Source organism: Girardinichthys multiradiatus, chromosome 19 (assembly GCF_021462225.1).
Source record: "Girardinichthys multiradiatus isolate DD_20200921_A chromosome 19, DD_fGirMul_XY1, whole genome shotgun sequence".
NCBI classification, from domain to species: domain Eukaryota; kingdom Metazoa; phylum Chordata; class Actinopteri; order Cyprinodontiformes; family Goodeidae; genus Girardinichthys; species Girardinichthys multiradiatus.
Genome location: NC_061811.1, coordinates 442,680 through 462,594, shown reverse-complemented (window position 1 = coordinate 462,594; position 19,915 = coordinate 442,680). Strand labels below are relative to the sequence as shown.

At 43.3% G+C, this 19,915-nt stretch overlaps 1 protein-coding gene across 1 annotated transcript in view; it reads left to right on the top strand.

Annotated features, from left to right (window-relative positions):
- The window catches only part of apoba (apolipoprotein Ba), a 63,105-nt gene extending 47,015 nt beyond the window's left edge, over nucleotides 1-16,090 (top strand). The window contains exons 23-29 of the mRNA XM_047345694.1: nucleotides 2,498-2,619; nucleotides 2,718-3,091; nucleotides 3,180-10,745; nucleotides 11,059-11,170; nucleotides 11,959-11,997; nucleotides 14,605-14,791; nucleotides 14,870-16,090. Coding sequence (XP_047201650.1) covers nucleotides 2,498-2,619; nucleotides 2,718-3,091; nucleotides 3,180-10,745; nucleotides 11,059-11,170; nucleotides 11,959-11,997; nucleotides 14,605-14,791; nucleotides 14,870-15,988 — 9,519 coding nt within the window. The 3' untranslated portion in view covers nucleotides 15,989-16,090. The remainder of the gene's footprint in view (nucleotides 1-2,497; nucleotides 2,620-2,717; nucleotides 3,092-3,179; nucleotides 10,746-11,058; nucleotides 11,171-11,958; nucleotides 11,998-14,604; nucleotides 14,792-14,869) is intronic.
- Nucleotides 16,091-19,915: the final 3,825 nt, after the last annotated feature.

The following is a 19,915-nucleotide window of genomic DNA, read 5'->3' as shown; positions in this document are numbered from 1 at the left end:
CTTCCTGAAACCGTCAGGTTGTCTGTGTCCCGAGTGGAGGTGGAAAGGGAGGTCCAGGAAGCCATTAGGGATCTGCCTATCCCACCATCATGTCCACCTGACCGCTGTTTTGTCCCTGAACGCCTTGTGCCTAAGGTACTGGAGTCTTGTCATTGCTCTCGTCTCATTTGTCATCCAGGAATCAGCAGAACCATTCAGACAGTTCGAACTCAGTTTTGATGGCCATCGCTGGTCAAGGATGTCAAAGACTTTGTTGCTGAATGCACTCAATGTTGTCGAGCTAAGCCTTCTCGTCGCCCCCCTGCGGGGTTGTTGCACCCTTTGCCAATTCCCCCTCGCCCATGGTCACATATTGCGATGGATTTTGTGACAGGTCCACCGGTTTCTAATAGTCACTCTGTACTACTAACCATAATGAACAGATTTTCAAAGATGGTTCATCTGGTGCCCTTGGAGAAGCTTCCATCTGCTAAGGAGATGGGTGAGATATTGACCCGAGACGTTTTCAGGCTCCATGGAATCCCAAATAACATTGTTTCCAATAGAGGACCCCAGTTTGTGTCACGTTTCTGGAAGCAGTTTTGTTCTTTGTTGGGAATTTCTGTTAGTCTTTCCTCAGGGTTTCATCCTTGTCCCCTTTTCATGTTGTGTTTGGTTTCTAGCCACCCATGTTTCCAGTTCAGGAGAGAGAAGCTAATGTTCCGTCCGCCCAAGAAAGGCCAGGAGGTCGATGATCAGAATGTTACTGGTTCAGTCAAGAATGGCCAATCGGAGACGGATCCCTGCCCCTAAGTACCAGGTGGGGCAGAAAGTTTGGCTCTCTGCCAAGGACCTCCCATTAAGGGTAGAATCCCAGAAATTGGCACCCCGATTTGTTGGACCTCTCCCAATCTCTAAAATCATCAACCCTGTCGCTGTACGACTGAAATTACCCAACTCCATGAGGATTCACCCCACGTTCCACGTTTCTCAGGTCAAGCCCTTCGTGGAGCCCCGACTTTGAATTTATGCGTCTGCCTGCTCCCTGTCGGACTATTTGGATTTTGGTTGTCGACCTTGTTTCTTGCATCTGGTTTATGCCTCTGTCTGCCCCTTGCCTGACGCCTCTTGTTCCGATCGTTGACCCTGTTTCTGTCCTTGGATTATTGAGCCTGGAGTCACTTTTTACCTGTGCTGTGGAGATCACCGCTTGCCGCCCACTAAGGTTTCCCCTCTGGGTTTCAAGTTCCACTCAAGACAAAAGCAGGTTAGTGACTTTTCTGATCCCTGCAAAATCTGGAGATACACTAATCCCTCTTTCTGCCTCAGTGATTCCTGGAAGCTGTGAGGAGTGTTACCTGTGTGACGTTTTCCTGTGGCTGAATAAACCTTTTAAACTTTCAGTACTGTGTCTGGCTGAATCTTGGGTCCGCCTTTTTCTGATTCATAGCACCAAATTTCTCCTGATTAGCTCCCTTTGTTCATTTGTCCATTCTCCACCTTACCTGTGTATGTATACCCTCTGTTTTTCATTGTTCACCATCGGATCCTACTGTTTTGTCATGCCAAGCCTGTTATTAGCAGCGCCATGCCTGTATTCCCTTGTCTTGTGAGTTACCAATACTATTATGATTAAAACACAATAACTCACTCACGTTGGTCCAACCAAAACCCAGCTCAGCATAGCAGGGAAGCTCTCAAAGCCTATATGAACCAAACTGAACCTTCAAAGATGGACGGATCTTTCACAGTCTCTCATAGGCAGAAAAGATACACTTAAATAAATATTTTGCCTAAGTTCATCTACCTATTTCAGTGTCTCCCTATGAATGTTCCCAGGAGATTTTTCAAAGAGCTTAACACAATTATGACTTCATTTATGTGGCAAAATAAACCCCCCACAGTGAAGATAACTTCTCTAAAGAATATCCTTACTGTAGGGTTTATGATCTCGACTCTGAGTACCGATCCATTTGGGTCTGGTTCCATACAGAAAGCAGTGAGGTTAGATGGGTATCAATAGAATGACATGAGATGAGGGACATGCCTTTAAAAGGATGTTGCTTAGCTGATAATTCAATAATATTGAACACATTTGCTGCTTGGTAAGAATCTCACTCACTTCTACATACAAACATCTCCGTTCTTGTGGGCCTTTTAACATATCGCTGACTCAGTATTGCAGAGGAGGAAAGACAGAAATATCCAAATAGCAGAAGACTTGTATATACATTTGCTAACTTTGATCAAGTAAATGAGAAATTCAATCTTCCTAAAAAATTGTCTCTTCAAATTCCTACAAATGAGAGACTGGGTTGAAGAGAAATCTAAAGAAACACCTCCAGATATTCCAGAAGAAACTCCTCCTGTATCCCATTTATTTAATAAACTAAGCAGATTTTGTTTGGAGCTATGAAGGGAATGTACCTGCTACAGGTTTTTTTTTATACCTTTCTGTTTTTTAGTATTGCAGATGGACTAGATCATAAATTGATTTTTCCTTCATTTCTCTCTGAAGGCAGGTAACAACTGGCTGGACAAACTGGCCGCTCAGTTCCCCTCTCTTGCAAATCTTCGAAGGAAGAGGAGCATCTCTGACCTCATCTTGCCGCCCCTACCTGAGAAACTGTTTCTGCAGTTGTACGTGTTTCAAACAGAGATCTAAAGTGTTTTAAACATCAATTAGTATAAAGAGTTTCACATCAACTCATAACATGTGTTTGATTTGACCTCAACAGTGACAGTTTGTTTCGATACCAGTTCAACAAAGAAAATATAATCATGACTCTCCCTCTTCCACTTGGAGGGAAAAAGTCAGAAGAGCTGAACCTTCCAAAGACTTTGTCCATTCCAATCATAGATCTACCACAGATTGGGCTATATATCCCAGCAAAAAAGTATGTACTCTCATCATTTAGAGTACCAGCCTCTATAGATCTCACCATTCCTGTTCTCGGACTGGCCGAAGCGTCAGCAAAGATCCACAGCAACTTATATAACTGGGAAGGGTCGATCTCCGGAGGCAACAACACTGTTGATATTCCGAGCTACATTGCACAGTACAAGGCCATGGCTCAGTCCCCAATAAGTTTACTGTCATACAAACTTGAAGGTGAACTCTCTTCCTAAAACCATTTGCTGTGTTATTGAGTTGATCACCTGAGAATATTACATTTCATTATATCTCTGCCTACTTCTAGGGGCCGGGATGATATCAGGAAGAGCTGATGACAATCTCAAGTATCTTCTCAACTGTTCTTTCAGCCACATCCTCCTTGACACCAGCTTTAGCATCTTGGAAACCTTAGGAGTGACCAAAAAACTGAATGCTCAAGCCAATTACAAGTTAGAGGCCTCCAGTCCATTAGGCCTTCATGCCTCTCTCTACTACTCTGCTCAGTCCACTTCTACTCTGAATTCTGATGAAGTTTCGGGAGATGGTACTCTGGATGGACTAGTTAAACTTGCTTCTTTCCACACCAGCGCCTCTTATAGCCACAGCTACAATCTGCGTCCTTTGGATCATGAAGGAAGGGGGGAGTCCACCTTACGCTTTGACTGCCCCTTCATCCAGTTTCAAAACATGATCGTAGGAGTTTATGCACACTCTGAGTTAAAAGTTGTATCCAAAACCAGTACCCAGAGGGATGTCTTCAAGCATGTTGCAGAGCTCAGGTACAAAGATGCACAACTGACCTTAAAGTGCAATGCTGTTGGGTTCGCGTTGGGTAAATCACTAAATAACATAGTTGAGCTTGCTGTATCAAGCCATATGTCCATTCTAAAAATTGAGTCTCAGGAAGACAATGACAAAAGTAGGGTATACTCACTAATAACTGGATCCCTCGGTTCAAACGGGCTGGAGGTTAACTCTGAGGGTTTCCTCACCTTTGACGTGGGTCGGGCCTTGCATAAAGCTTCTGTAAGAGCTGGAAGAGATGGTCTGACCTTCAGTGGAATGAACAACATACAGTGCAGCCCAGTGACAATGGAGAATGCCTTTGTTGGTGCAATAAATGTCAGTGGAGCATCATTTACCTCAACTACCAAAGTGATGGCTGAGGAAGGCAGAGGAGAGCTTAGCATTGAAAGTAAAATCACTCCTTCGGAGGCTTCTTTGTATGCTGACCTTAAGGGACATGCGTATGATGCGGCAATAACAAACAACATGAATGTCTTGCTAAATAGAAGAGCCCTGACTTTCACTGGTAACACAAAGGGAACGCTAAGGCAGATGACAGCAGAAAACAGCCACAAACTGACCTTCACTCTCTGGACATTTTCCCTCCGCTCTAAGAGTAACAACTACGTCTGTGACGATCTCTACTACAGTCAAAACACAAAGGTTGATGTAAAACCATTTGTTCTGGGAGTTGACATCACCAACAAGCTCAGATTTTATGACCTCAGTTTGAACAAGGAAAGTCTCATGAAGCTTGAGCCGCTTGAGGTGGATCTCAGGGGAACTTTGAATGGAGCTTTCAGAGAACAACACAACATCAAGCACACCTACGAACTCACCTACAAAGAAATGTCTGGTTCAGTGACATACATTACATCTGGAAACATAATGGATGCCAACTTAAGTCACAAGTGTGAACTTAAATTTGCTGGATTTATCTCAAACTCAAAGTGTGAGGCAAAATTAAATTCTGAACCTCTACGCTTTGGTGGAAGCCTTCACATCCAGGCATTGCCTTTTAATCTGAACATAGATTCATCGATGAACAGTGATGGAGAAATAAACCTAGATGGCAAGCACAGCGGACAGCTGTTTAGCACAATGTTGGTTAAAACGGCTCCTCTAGCTCTCGCATGGTCACATGACTGCCAGGTATCGACCACACATAGGCTTCCAAATGAAGAGTATTTAACCAGCTTTACCAACAAATTTGAAGGTCTCTTAACTCCAAAAGACCAATCTTTGAACTGGAAAGTAAACTCCAAACTAAACAACCATGCTTATGAGCAGAGTGTCAGTGCTTACAATAATCTTGAGAAGGTTGGACTTGAGTTATCAGGAGTTGCCCTTATAGACTTTCTCAGCAGACACAAGAGATCCTCACCGGAAGCACAAAAGTTCAGCATGGTTGGCTTCCTGAAGTACGACAAGAACAGTGATTGTCACATCATTGAGATCCCGGTCATTGAGAGCTTCCCTGCTGCTTTTGAGCAGCTTAAGAGGACATTTGTACGAGTCTTAGAATCTCTTCAACAATTAATACAGAGTTTAGACATTAATCAGCTAATCACTGACTTCAGAGCCAACCTAGATCGACTGCCAATACAAGTGAAGAACTTTATGAGAAAACTTGACCTGGAGAACAAAGTTGACAAAATAAAAAAAAGACTTGATTATTTAATCAATGACTTTGCAGTATCAATGGATGACTTGGAGCTTGGTGTGAGCAAGCTGAGACAGATTTTAGAAAAAAACATTTTGGATGTAGTTACAGAAGTTCATAACCTCATCTCTACCACTGAGGAGTACATCACTGCAGGGCATCTGACCCACAAAGTAACAGCTGTACTTTCATTTATTGGAGATCAGCTTCAGGCTTTTGATTCAAAATATAATATTAAGCAGTCACTTGTCAGAACACTGGATTTCATGGAGGATATCATCAGACAGATGGACTTACAGAAGCTCAGAGAAAGCAGTGCAGCATTCATGCATGAGTTTGATTTAAAATACGGGATCCTGGAGGCAATCAAGGAGAAACTAGTTGAGCTGAAAAAGATCATTGAGGATTTCAACCTTACTCAGTTTATGGAAGGTGTGAAGAACTACCTCCTGTCAATTGATTGGGCTTCTAATGTGGAGCAGCTTTCGTATCAAATCCCAGTGTCAGAGCTAGCAAAAGTGATGGAATCGATGAATGAGGTTATCGTCAACTGGATTGATGAATATGAAATCCCCAACAAGCTAAATGCTATATATTCCTACTTCAAAGATATACTTGTAAAATACGAACTTGATGATATCTTCAAGGACTTAATGGATCAAGCAGTGATTCTTGTCAAAGAGTGGAAAATAGAAGAAACTGTGCACTCAGTTGCTGATGCTCTGAAATCCATCAAACTTGAAATAGTTTGTGAAACATTTATGAACTTTCTGAACAGTGTAACAAGCAAGATTAGAGAAATTCACTTTAAAAAAAGCATTGATGCCCTCAATGAACATGTTTCCTCAATACTTAAATCAGTGAAGGATTTTCACTACGGAGCATTTGTTGATGAGACAAACATTAAGCTTGTTGAGCTGACAAATTACCTGAACTCAGAAATCAAAAGGTATGACATTGTGAACAAGATTGAGGCTGTTAGGCAGTTTTTCAGAGAAATTCAAAATTCTATTTATACATATCTAGATGAACTTAAAAACACCAAAGTGGCTGATGCCTTGAAGAAGCTGAAGGATGTGATGGACACTGCATTTTACAATGACATCAAACTGAAAGTGGTGGACATTCTGGAGGACACAAGGCAACGGATTCTAGACATGGACATTAGAGATGAAATTCACGTCTACTTCCAGAGAACAAGTGACTCCTACAAAAACATTGTTGCCTTCTTTTCTGCACACTTTAATGGGCTGATGGTGTGGATCAAAACATTGACTGGTGCTAATAAGGTCATTGACCAGCTGAAGGAAGCTGTAGAAGATGTTCTAGAGCAATTCAGAAGAGCTGAAATCAAAGTTCTCACTTTTACTGTCCCTCTTACTGACCTGGTAATACCAGGATTCACTATTAACCTCAACAAATTGCAGGAGATCACCATTCCAGCTAAGATATCAGTACCAGAATTCAACATCCTCAGTTCATATACAATCCCTGCTTTCACTATAGACTTTAATGAGATCAAGACCAAGATAGTTGCAATCATTGATCACATCCGGAGATTTAGGATCCAAACGGCTGACCTGGAGGACATCTTTGGCAACTTAAAAGTTCTTTACTTTTCTGACCTGCCAGACCTCACCTTCCCAGAAATTGTCCTTACAGGAATGAGATTTCCAGCCATGAGCATTCCCAAATTAAACCTGCAGAACTCTAGGATGAGAATGCTTACAATTCCTGATGTGACACTTGCAGAGATTCCCACTGACATTTGCATCCCAGTGTTTGGCAAACTCCATGGAGAATTCAGCGTTACCTCTCCACAGTATATACTAGTTAACAAATTAAAAATTGAGAATTCCACTTCTGATTTGTCAAACCCAAAGTTTACAGCTACATTTACTTCTCTTGCTAAATCCCCAATCAAAGCCATGGAACACACTTTTGAAACCATCGGTCGGCTGGAGGCTCCAAGAATGGAGAACCTCCAATTTACACAGACCTTGAAGGCTACACACATGGCCTTCTCAGTTGATCATGAAGGATCTCTGACACTTCCTGGTTCTCCTGCAGAGGTCTCTGCCAAGTGTACCACCTTGGTCACAAGTCAGTTCTACACAGCAGACATGGTTGGTAGTGTAGCTCTGTCATTGGAGAATGGAGTATCTGCAGTAATAGAAACAACTTACAACCACAAACTGGATATCCCAATACTAGACGCTTCCAGTCAGGTATCACTGAAGCAAAATATAACAACAAGAATGGAGCCTGGAGTCTTTACTGTGAGTACTGACACTAGCGGAACTGGGAAGTGGTCTATTCAAGACCTCTCTGATGAAGGCACCCACAGAACCAATGTAGAAATTAAAGTTGACTTTACAACAGCAAAGCTTACAAGTGCAGGAGAAATTGACTGCAAAGTTTTAAAATCAAAGCACACACTGACTGCTGAATCTGCCATCTTAAGCCACATTGCTGTAGAAGCTCAATGTGACTCCAAAACCCCATTGGTCAAAAACAGCGTTCTTGTTTTAAATGGAGCGGCTTGTGTTGCAGACTTGAAAGCTGCACTTACAGTCTCCCATGAGGCTGAGTTTATTGGAGATTTGGCAGGAACCATGTCTAACTCCTTGGAATTCAAAGCCCATCCATTTGAGATGGTTGTTGATGTTAAGAACCAGCTGAACTCCAAAGTTTTACTCCCCCTAAAACTCACCAGTAAGATGGACCTTCAGCATGATTGTGGTGTTGTGATCAACTCGGAGAAACAGACTGCATGTTGGTTTGCTTTGGCAAGATTCAATCAGTACAAATACACCCACAACGTTACAGCAGAAAACAATGAGAGGGACATCTACTTCCAGTCTATAGCAGAAGGAGAGGCTAATTTGGAGTTTCTGACAATTCCTCTCTCTGTCCCACAAATGACAATACCTTACCTCAAAATCCAAACCCCCAAGGTCACAGACTTTTCTCTATGGGAAGATGGTGGCTTTAAGTCCTTGCTTTTAAATCCTCAACAGTCATTTGATATGAACCTCAAGTTTCAGTACCACAAGAACCCAAACTTGCACCACCTGGAGTTACACCTTGAACCAGTCTACAATGCAATCAGTGACCATTTTGAAATTATCCAAGGTCTATTTGAAGTTTACAGAGATAAAGCGGTTACACTTCTGAAAGATTCATATCATGAAGCAAGAGCACAATACATCAAACACAAAATCGACACTTCTAGTCTTCCTCCAAAAATCTTCAGGGTCCCGGGATACAAAATTCCCATATTGAACATAAAGGTCTCTACTTTCAGAGCTGAGATGCCAGCATTCACTTTCTTTGTTCCCAAGGAGGTCAGCACACCGAGTTTCAGACTTCCAGCTCTGGGATTCTTTGTACCATCCTACACCCTCGTGCTGCCATCTTTCAGATTTCCCATCATCCATGTTCCAGAAACTTTAAGCGAAATAAAACTACCCAGTTTTACCTTGCCAGATGTCCAGGACAGCATTGTGATCCCAGCTTTGGGCAACATAACCTGCTGCTTCTCCTTTAAATCCACCCTGATTGCCCTGAATGCTAATGCAGGCCTTTACAATGAGTCGGACATCGTTGCCCGCTTTGGCGTATTGTCTGTGTCTGTGTTTGATGTTCTGAATGGAAAAGTTGACGGGACCACCAGTCTGACAAGGACGAGGGGATTAAAACTGGCTTCCACCGTCACTTTGGAGCACACAATTGTTCAAGCCAACCATGAATGTTTGTTTAGTCTCACAAAGAGGAACATGGAAGCTTCTGCAGCCAACTCTGTGAGAATTCATCTACCCTTCCTCCAGATGGAAATGAGTCAAGAGCTCACCGGGAACACCAGAACTAAGCTGAATGTCCTTTCCAAAAAAAAACTAAGCTACATGTTTAATGTTCCTCAGACTGTATCTGCAGGCAAAGGAAGCGTTGAACTAACCTGGGGCCTGGAAGCTCTGTCCTCTCATGTGTTACTGGAGTCTTCTACTCAAGGAAAGTCAGACATAATGATAATGGACATGTTTAATATTGTTGACAATCTGGAAAATAGGCAAACTTTCTACATCAACGTTAATGGCCTGCGTACAACTAGCCAGACTTCCCTGAACTTAAAAATGGACAAGCAAGAGAAGCAAAAACGAAGCGGGAACAGCAACCTGTTCTTGTTGGATCTGGAGAATGCAGTAGCTTCTGATGTTTCCTTATGCCGCGTGTATGCAACGCTTCAATGTAAAAGCAATAACAATGTTCAGGTTGGACCTTTCATCACGAGTGGAAAGCATGTTGTCAGTGGGGAACTGGATTTAGTTCCTTTAAAAACCTTCAAGACTAAACTGAAGTCTGAAGTTGATCAGTTAAGTAGTTTGGGTAATGCTGGGCTCAGTCAGGACATCAACATGGCCATCATCTATGAGAAGCAGTCCTTCACCTGGAGACTAAAGGAACAGCTGGGATCAGTCTTTCATGTTTCTGACTGGAACATTTTTAATGAAGCATCTGAAGCAGGCTTGGCCTTTTCTGGATCAGTGGGGGGGCACCTGGCCTTCTTGAAGTCGATCAAACTTCCTGTTTATCAGAGGACCCTGTGGGATGTGCTAAGACTCAATGAGGTCACAAACCATCATGACATGCAGTTCTTTAACTTCTCTTCTGCTATTATTTACACAAAGAGCATGGATGGCTATGATTACCAAATACCATCAAATATTTTTGAAGATGGTGTCACCTTCAGCTTGCCTGTGTTTAATGTTGCTGTGCCTTTGTGGGTAAAAGAAGTCCCTCACTCCATCAAGAACGTAGACGTGAGATTTGAAAATGTGGACCTCCCAGATCATGTCAGTCTTCCCCCGGCAATCCCAGTCCCTGCCTTTAATGTCCCATTTACCAGCTTGCACATCAAGTCCTTCACAGTGGATCCACAGAACCTGAACGTCCCGAAACTGATCACCACCAAGGCTTTTGACATCATGCTCCCGAGCTTGCCTGTAATGTCAGTGCCCAGTTATGACATTACCACTGAGTATCACCAGAACAAGATGTCCTTCCTGTCATTCAAGATTCCACAGTATGAGATCACAGTGTCTTCCTTCACCTTACCAAAGTCCATCACCATTGGAGAGCTCACTATCAGTGTTGACGACATTACGAGTCACATTTCAAACTTCAAAATTCCTACTATCATTATTCCAGAACAAAAGGTGGAGATCCCTGAAGTTGTCCTACATCTGCCTTTAAGTATCTTCATCCCATCTTTTGGTGCACTCAGTGCCACTTTAAACATTTCCTCCCCTGTCTATAAAGTGTCAACAACTGTCTCTGTAAGCAATAAGGACCCCAACCTTGAAAGTTCAGTCCACTCCTTCTGCACGTCCACCATGGTCTTCATGGAATATGATCTGACTGGTAAGAAATAATTCCTCCTACTCTGTGTGCATTCCTGCGTTGAAGCATGTCCATGAGATACTGGACCGCTCTACACACCTAAATGCTCTGCTTGCAAAGTACTTCGTCTGCTCTCTCATTTGTACAGACGGTCTCACTTGTTTATATGTTTTTATCTGCTATAAAACATCTATACTTTACCACACTACTAACTGCTCATTGCAGTTCTGGTTAGATGCTAAGCTGCATTTTGTTGCTTTTTACGTGTACATGTGTAATGACAATAAAGTTTAATCTGTGGTTCAGATATTCTTGCTTCTGGTTGTTTCTTCAGCCTCTGCAACCGTTGGATATGATAACGAGATGTTTCATCTGAATGGGAAAGGCAAGGTGAGCCACAGGGATGTGAACGTGAACTGGCAGCATGTGTTGGAGCATCCACTAAGGTGAGTGTTGTATCCTGAAGCAGGAACCTTATCGTGCTATTAGCTTTAGAGAACCAGCTAATAGAAGAATCCAACATCCTTCTCAAAGCCTTAGGCTAATCTCTCCTAACAATAATAATAATAATAATGTTGATTTATTTTTCTGACAACCCAACATATTGCTGTATCCCTCTGTTCTCTGTTCAACTACTTCATTCACTTATAGGAAATAATAGAAGAATAGAATAGAAATATAATTTTTCCCACAGTGTGTCAGAGGCAAAACAAAAAGACAGATGTTAAATAATATTTGTTATTTGAGCGTCAGAGCTCTGTATACCTGAATCAGGGTTTTATTGTGAAGGTTTGCCTTACTGATGCTAGAAATAGATGGGGGACAGTCAGTGGAATCTTGGAAAACAGACTTTGGCCCTAAGAGAGGAGACATGGGATCGCTCTGGTTGTTGAATCTCCTCTCAATATCTCTCTGCACTAATACTGCCTCCAGTGATAACACGTCTTGTTTTTCCAGTGAGGGGGATGCAGCCCCACATCATCATGCTACCTCCACCAAAAGCTGTTTGGCATGTTTTCCTGTGTGCTGCTAAACCAACACTAAGCTTTCAAATGTGGGAAAAAACAGGCTTTCCGATGATATAAGATTCATTGCCATGAAGGATTGTTACAACCAAACACACATTTCCTCCCTGTTTATTCTAAGTTTCTATTACTGTTTAGTATTTTTTTAAATCACTTTCAAACATGTTCACTGAAAGGATAAGATTCTGCTTTCTTGTTTTTTCTTTCAGGATAAAACGTCAAATCTCTCGAGGTAATTCTGTGAACCGGTGAGTCTTCTGTTTGACCCAAAAGATCAATTCCTGTCTTTATCACCTAATTCTTTTAATATGAAGAAAAACACATAAATGAGATACAGCTGGTAAAAGAAGTATTTTACACATCAGCCAAGGATGTAAAGAATGATTCGAGGAGTCATCCAAGAATTAAGGACCACTTACTTTAGGAAGGCCTGGAATAACCAAGTACAATTGTTTTAAAACAGTCAATAAGTTATGCACCCAAAACCTATGGTCCGTATGCACACTCACCACGCAAGACTCCACTGCTGAAGAAAAAGCAGGTTGAAGTTTATTTAAAGACTGCTGAACAACATTTAGACATGTCTCGAACATCCTGGGAGAGTTAAGTCTGGTCAGATGAGTCTGACTTTGGATGAAAGAGTCATTGACCATCACTTAACCTTTACAATTCAGGTTGTTGTTCTACACATACAGGTCCTTCTCAAAAAATTAGCATATTGTGATAAAGTTCATTAATTTCCATAATGTCATGATGAAAATTTAACATGCATATATTTTAGATTCATTGCACACTAACTGAAATATTTCAGGTATTTTATTGTCTTAATACGGATGATTTTGGCATACAGCTCATGAAAACCCAAAATTCCTATCTCACAAAATTAGCATATCATTAAAAGGGTCTCTAAACGAGCTATGAACCTAATCATCTGAATCAACGAGTTAACTCTAAGCACCTGCAAAAGATTCCTGAGGCCTTTAAAACTCCCAGCCTGGTTCATCACTCAAAACCCCAATCATGGGTAAGACTGCCGACCTGACTGCTGTCCAGAAGGCCACTATTGACACCCTCAAGCAAGAGGGTAAGACACAGAAAGACATTTCTGAACGAATAGGCTGTTCCCAGAGTGCTGTATCAAGGCACCTCAGTGGGAAGTCTGTGGGAAGGAAAAAGTGTGGCAGAAAACGCTGCACAACGAGAAGAGGTGACCAGACCCTGAGGAAGATTGTGGAGAAGGGCCAATTCCAGACCTTGGGGGACCTGCGGAAGCAGTGGACTGAGTCTGGAGTAGAAACATCCAGAGCCACCGTGCACAGGTGTGTGCAGGAAACGGGCTACAGGTGCCGCATTCCCCAGGTCAAGCCACTTTTGAACCAGAAACAGCGGCTGAAGCGCCTGACCTGGGCTACAGAGAAGCAGCACTGGACTGTTGCTCAGTGGTCCAAAGTACTTTTTTCGAATGAAAGCAAATTCTGCATGTCATTCGGAAATCAAGGTGCCAAAGTCTGGAGGAAGACTGGGGAGAAGGAAATGCCAAAATGCCAGAAGTCCAGTGTCAAGTACCCACAGTCAGTGATGGTCTGGGGTGCCGTGTCAGCTGCTGGTGTTGGTCCCCTGTGTTTTATCAAGGGCAGGGTCAATGCAGCTAGCTATCAGGAGATTTTGGAGCACTTCATGCTTCCATCTGCTGAAAAGCTTTATGGAGATGAAGATTTCATTTTTCAGCACGACCTGGCACCTGCTCACAGTGCCAAAACCACTGGTAAATGGTTTACTGACCATGGTATCACTGTGCTCAATTGGCCTGCCAACTCTCCTGACCTGAACCCCATAGAGAATCTGTGGGATATTGTGAAGAGAACGTTGAGAGACTCAAGACCCAACACTCTGGATGAGCTAAAGGCCGCTATCGAAGCATCCTGGGCCTCCATAAGACCTCAGCAGTGCCACAGGCTGATTGCCTCCATGCCACGCCGCATTGAAGCAGTCATTTCTGCAAAAGGATTCCCGACCAAGTATTGAGTGCATAACTGTACATGATTATTTGAAGATTGACGTTTTTTGTATTAAAAACACTTTTCTTTTATTGGTCGGATGAAATATGCTAATTTTGTGAGATAGGAATTTTGGGTTTTCATGAGCTGTATGCCAAAATCATCCGTATTAAGACAATAAAAGATCTGAAATATTTCAGTTAGTGTGCAATGAATCTAAAATATATGAATGTTAAATTTTCATCACGACATTATGGAAAATAATGAACTTTATCACAATATGCTAATATTTTGAGAAGGACCTGTACCTGTCTCTGCACCTTTACCCTAATTCTCACACTCATACTAATCCGTCTCACTTTCATCTTCATCACTATTTTACTTATCTTCACTCAGCACCACAGGCAGTCTGACTTCAACCTTAGAAATCACATGGTGTCCTGAGGGCAGGAGTTGCTTTCTAACATGTTTCCATTCTTTTATTAGCAAATAAATGACTTGAAACAAATCCCGACCACAGCTGTACTGACATGTTAAAGTCAATCTTTGTTTCAGATCCAAGGCAGCAGGAAATTATGTTTTAAGACTATTTCTAAGGAGTAACATAGGAAAGCTGTAAAATATGACGTCCTGAAGGTCTTGTGACTTATTAAAGCATTGCTATTGGTAAGAAGTGCATCACTTAAAATAAGCATTGTGGAGAAGCGGCTTCAGTAGGAATGTCAATAACCTTATTTCTGGATTTCTGGCTGTTCCTGATGTCTGGTCAGAATTTCAGCCTCTAGAAATAAATTTACTGAGAAAAGCCTTTAGTTTTCCTTTCCCTGCTGTTCTAACAGCAGCGTCTTTGTCTCACAGGGAATCTCGTCACACCCTAGATGTCGACATCACTAGCCGTATGTTCACAGATGCAAGCATTCGCTTTGCTTCCCGCAAGGATAGCATCACAGCATCTGTGTGGTCTCCATCTGCTGGTTTCCTGGGGCTGCACCTTCAGCGAAGGTCTTCATCACAGCTGCAAGGAAAACTGTTCAGCCGATATCTGGTACGGCTCTATAATATTCCTGCTTCCTTTCTAACCACACTTTAATGTTGCTTAAGCTTCTTTTCCTCTCATCTTCAGTCCACTCCTGTGAAGGACACTAATGTTCTCACTGCTAAAGCCTCGCTGAGGAACTCAGACAAGCTGGTCCTGCAGACATCATGGAATTGGGACTCTGTCAGTAATTTGATCACAGGTTTCAAGGACCGGATCCCTCTAATGACCAACGCTTTGCTCAAGTTCATCAACAAGTACCACACCACACACTTCAGCATCGATCTCAACCAAGCTGTTGTGAAGCTGAGGAACGCAGTGCTTAATCTGATAGAGAGGGTCTACCAGGAGGTTCCTGTTTCCTTCAGCATGCTGCAGGGTTTAGTTGAAAGCCTTGCTGATCAGGGAAAGGACATGTACACCATGTTTTCTAACACCCTGATGTTCACTGATCTGATGAATCTCACAGACGTGCTGATCCAGGATGTGGGAAGTGGCCTCAGACACACATGGTACAGCGCTGGAGTTCTGCTAGAGCCGGGCACAGACATTTTAAACAATAAAAACTTCTCTGTTCCTGGATCAGTGAGGAAGCTCCCCATCAGGGAGAGGTTCCAGCAAGGGTTTTCCAGCCTTAGGGAGATGATTTCTGACCACATCAGGAGGACACAGTTCACCATTCCCGGGACTGAAGTTGTTCTTAATGGAAACAAGATCATGAAAAACCTAAAGCGGGGAGCAGCAGCTGTGCATCATGTCATGGAGCTGCTTCAGCGGACCCTTAACAACATGTTGCAGCTCCTCGCTGAGAAAGCAGAGAACCTCCATGTCTACCTCAAAGACTCAAACCAGCATGTTTCACCTCAGGTCCAAGCAGCTCACAGTAAGATCATAGAATATTCCAGACACCACACGGATGAAGCAAAGAGACGTGTCTCTGAGTATAAAGAGCTCGTCCAGCTGAAGGTCCATGACGCATACAATGCTTCTAGCATGGAGCGAGTAAACAGCGCCACCAAAGACTTTTTCAGTGTAGTACAATCTAATCTCTCTGAGATGGTTAATGAGAGTTTGGATGTGCTAAAGAAGGTGTCTCAGAGCACTGCGCCGTACATCCGAGTGGGAAAAGACAAGGTGGATGTAGAAATTCCTCTTCCTTTTCTCTGGAAATCCTTTAGCGAGTGGCCGACTCTGTTTAGACCCTGAAGTTAAAACCCATCTTCTTCTAATCTGCCTCATATCCAAGTTACTGCTACTTGGTGATCCATGATTTAATCTCCGAAGAATAAATAAAGAGAACATTGAGAACATGTGTCATGGTTTTTTCTCTGCAGTCACTGTACAGTCAAATCTGCTGAATGAGAGCAGCTTGGTTACATGAAGAGCCTGTAGCCATTAGAGCAACTTGTGTGAACCTTCTCTTGATGCTCTGCAGGTCATTTAGTCCCAAAAGGAGAACCAAAGGTTTTCAACTCCTGTCAATGTAGCTGAAGCACGTTTTAAATGAAACCTCTTTAAGTGAGGAACATTTCATTAACATGTTACACCAAAGCACATTTCTCTTCAAAATGGGAAAGACAAGAGAATACGCTATTTGTATATGGCAGATATGTGTTTGTCTTTATAGACCAGAAAACAGTTGCTGACCTAAACTGTGAATATCTCCTGTCAGAGCAATAAAGAAACAGTTTAAACCAACTGGGACAAACAGGCTGGAGGACAACCAGGAGGAGGATCTCCAAATCTTATTATCAGACATCTTGAAGTTATCAAGCCTCCTTTAGACTTGCAGTTTCTGTCATAACATCACAAACAAATCCTGGTACTTTAACTAGACCTGTGTGTTTAAGATTGAGCTTTTCAGTCCTGAAGGGTCTGATGAGAAACAAAGGATGGATCTATGTTGACTATGGTTCATAGGTGTTCTCTCCTTTAATATAAAATCTTGTTCCGTTAAATGAGGAGATCAATTAACAATAATGGTTAAAATACTTCAGAAATGATATAATTGATCCATGCATAGGAAAGCCCCTCAGGTTTATTAAGGCTGCTCTCTTCCTCTTCCCTGTTTGTTTAAGCTGTAGTCATCTGGAGGAAGATTTAAAGGGACCTAAAAATCCCCTTTTTAACATTTTTATTCTTCCATTTGGGTCTCTGATGCTTCTACAAACAGTACAAACGCAAAAATAAAAACCATTCAGCTATTCCTTTCTAGAAATCATTTTTTCTAGAAAACACGCGATTTTAAAAGCTGTGTAATTGTGACGTCACAATTACACTGACACCTATCAACATTACCCAAGTCCCGCCCCTCAGTAGCAACTGAAGCATAGCTCCGCCCACTTGATTTCCAGTAGACAATCACGTCTCGCCGGCTGGTTTTACCTTACAGGTTCTTTACAATGGCTACGCTTATGGGGGAAATTTACTGCTCAAAACTAGTAATGCTTGCACTCAAAACTTCTGCTTTCTTTCAAATATACTCTGTTCTCTCTCAAATCTTTGTTTCTGCGCTCTGATCTAAAGCATCTTGCATAGATCATTTCTCCTCCTGCTTGCTTCATCTTCCGTGCGCGCAAACTTGCTCTCTGCTTGGATCAAAACTGCGCTCTCAAGTTTCTTCTCTGCTCACAAATCCTTTTTGCTCTCTGAGATTAAAGTCATGTCATCTCCTAGCAACCATGTCAGCGAATAGAACGGACGTTACGCAATAACTATGGTTCTGTGAATTCCTGGATGACTGCCAGTGGCAGTAAACAAGGTGGATATGTCTCCTCGCGCTCCGCGCAGGTCGAGATTAAATGTAAACAAAGTCACGCACGTGACACGTAGCCCACCTGGGCGTGCGTCTATAAGTAGCACGTGGAAGGCTACGTTCGGCCTCTGGGATCTTCTCGCAGGGAGAAGTTCCGAGTGACCAGTGTGACTGGCAGTCATCCAGGAATTCACAGAACCATAGTTACAGCGTAACTTCCGTTCTGTTTCATTCCTTCCTGTCTGCCAGTGGCAGTAAACAAAGTGGATGACTTATGCCAGCAATGTCACGAGGAATGCAGTAGTCACGCACCTCTCAGTTAGTAGAAGGGGCCAGAGGCAGGATTGCCGAGGCCAGTGCGGACTCATGTGCCACATTGAGGCGGTAGAAGTGTGCAAACGTGCACGGTGTTGCCCATGACGCCGCCGCGCAGATATCGCCCAACGGCACGCCCCTCAGTGCCGCCCAGGACGTAGACACACTCCTGGTGGAATGGCACACAACACCAGAAGGGGCAGCTGCCCCCACAGACTCATAAGCCAGCGCAATAGCATCTACGACCCAATGCGACAGCCTGTGCTTAGAAAGGGCTCGCCCCCTGTTCTGTCCCCTGTGGCACACAAACAGCTGATCCGACTGGCAAATAGCGCCTGTAGCCACCATGTACAGCTGCAATGCCCGAACCGGGCACAGCGTGTTAGCCAGCCTCTGTTCCTCGGACTGAAATGGGGGAGGGCAGTATGCCCCCAGTTCAATGGCTGTATTCACGTAGCCTGGGGGCAGAACCTTAGGGAGAAAGGCTATGTTCGGCCACAGCGTTACTCCGGACCCGCCTGCCTTCCAACGCAGGCAGGTGGGGGTGATGGCGAATGCGTGGAGCTCACTGACCCGCTTGGCTGTTGTTACTGCCAACAAAAAAGCAGTCTTAACAGACACCAGTTTCAATGGGGCAGCCCCCATATGGTCAAAAGGTGGCCCACTCAGGGCCTTCAACACCAGTGGGAGGTCCCATGCTGCCGCCGGTTTCCGTAACGGGGGGGGGGCGCAGCCTCCTTGCGCCCCGGAGAAACTGTGACACCCAATAGTGTGTCCCCACTCGTCTGCCATCCACGACGTTGTGGCTGGCTGAAATGGCAGCCAGGTGCACCTTCAGGGTTGATGCTGCCCGTCCGGCATCCAATAGACCCTGCAGGTACCTCAAAATATTATGCAGGGAACACGAAATTGGGTCAACTGCTCTGCGTCTGCACCACTCCGCAAAACGCTGCCAGCAACGGGCATAAGTCCTCAATGTGGAAGGAGCTCTGGCATTCTGCAATTAATCAATAATCCTAATTCTAACAATCCTAATAAGTCACTTTTTCCCTTCAGTGTAGGAGTAAGGGCCTCTGAAACCAGCTCGTTTTCCTTGTTTCCTGGCCGCGTCCACAAGTGACCATCAACAACTCCTTTCCATCCGGTCAGCCTATGTCAGATCTTCTTTAAGCAGCAACTTCTGGTCTTTAGTATTCTGCTGTCTCAGGAGATCTTCCAGATCTTATTTCTGAAAGATCGCGCGGTGAACTGAATGATTACAGGTCAGCTGGAGTTGTCCGTCGGTGCCCCAACTCTGTACAGCGTGAATAAGGAAACCCATCTTTTCTTTCTCTTCAGTTGCAAGTGCAGCAAAGTGTTTCATTATCTCTGCTCTGATGTTCTCCTCAGGTGTTTCCTTCTTGCAATACAGTCGTAGGTTCCAGTGCCTGCTATAGCGCTCAGCCTCATCACCATCTGCTCCGACCCCTCTTTTATTTTATTTTCATTCCATTGTGCATGCATTTCCACTGCCTTAAGATGCTCACATGCTTTAGTGATGACCTCTGTGTTCTTGGATCTTTTTTGCTCTAAAGGTGCAAAGCGGCCAGAAAGTTCTAGTGCCTTCTAGAAGTGCCTTCAGATAAGTTATGTGTTGACCGCTGCTTGTTGGGCTCAGGACTCTTTGAGGGTGTAACAGGCAGTGGTGTGAAGAGAGCCTCAAAGTCTTGGGTACCTTGTTGCAACAAAGAAGCTCCATCTTTGACATTTTTCGATCCTCCTCACCATAGCTTACAGAGCTGTACTGATGTAAAGCTAGCGAAGTTGGCTAGAAGCTAATGGCTATTAAGTTTTTCTCTGGGAGAAATTTATTTTAACTCAGTTTTTCATTCAGACTTTCTCTTCTTATCTCAGGTGTGCAAGGGGCCTTGGCTAAATAATGATGACAATATTTGGTTTAGCTAGTTAGCTTGGTTTAAACTAGTAGCTAGTTTCAGATCTCCTTAAAAAACCTCCAATTTGATCCTCATCCAAATTGCACTAAAACCTCTTCTGTTTGTTGTTTTGTACCGTCCACCAGGCCC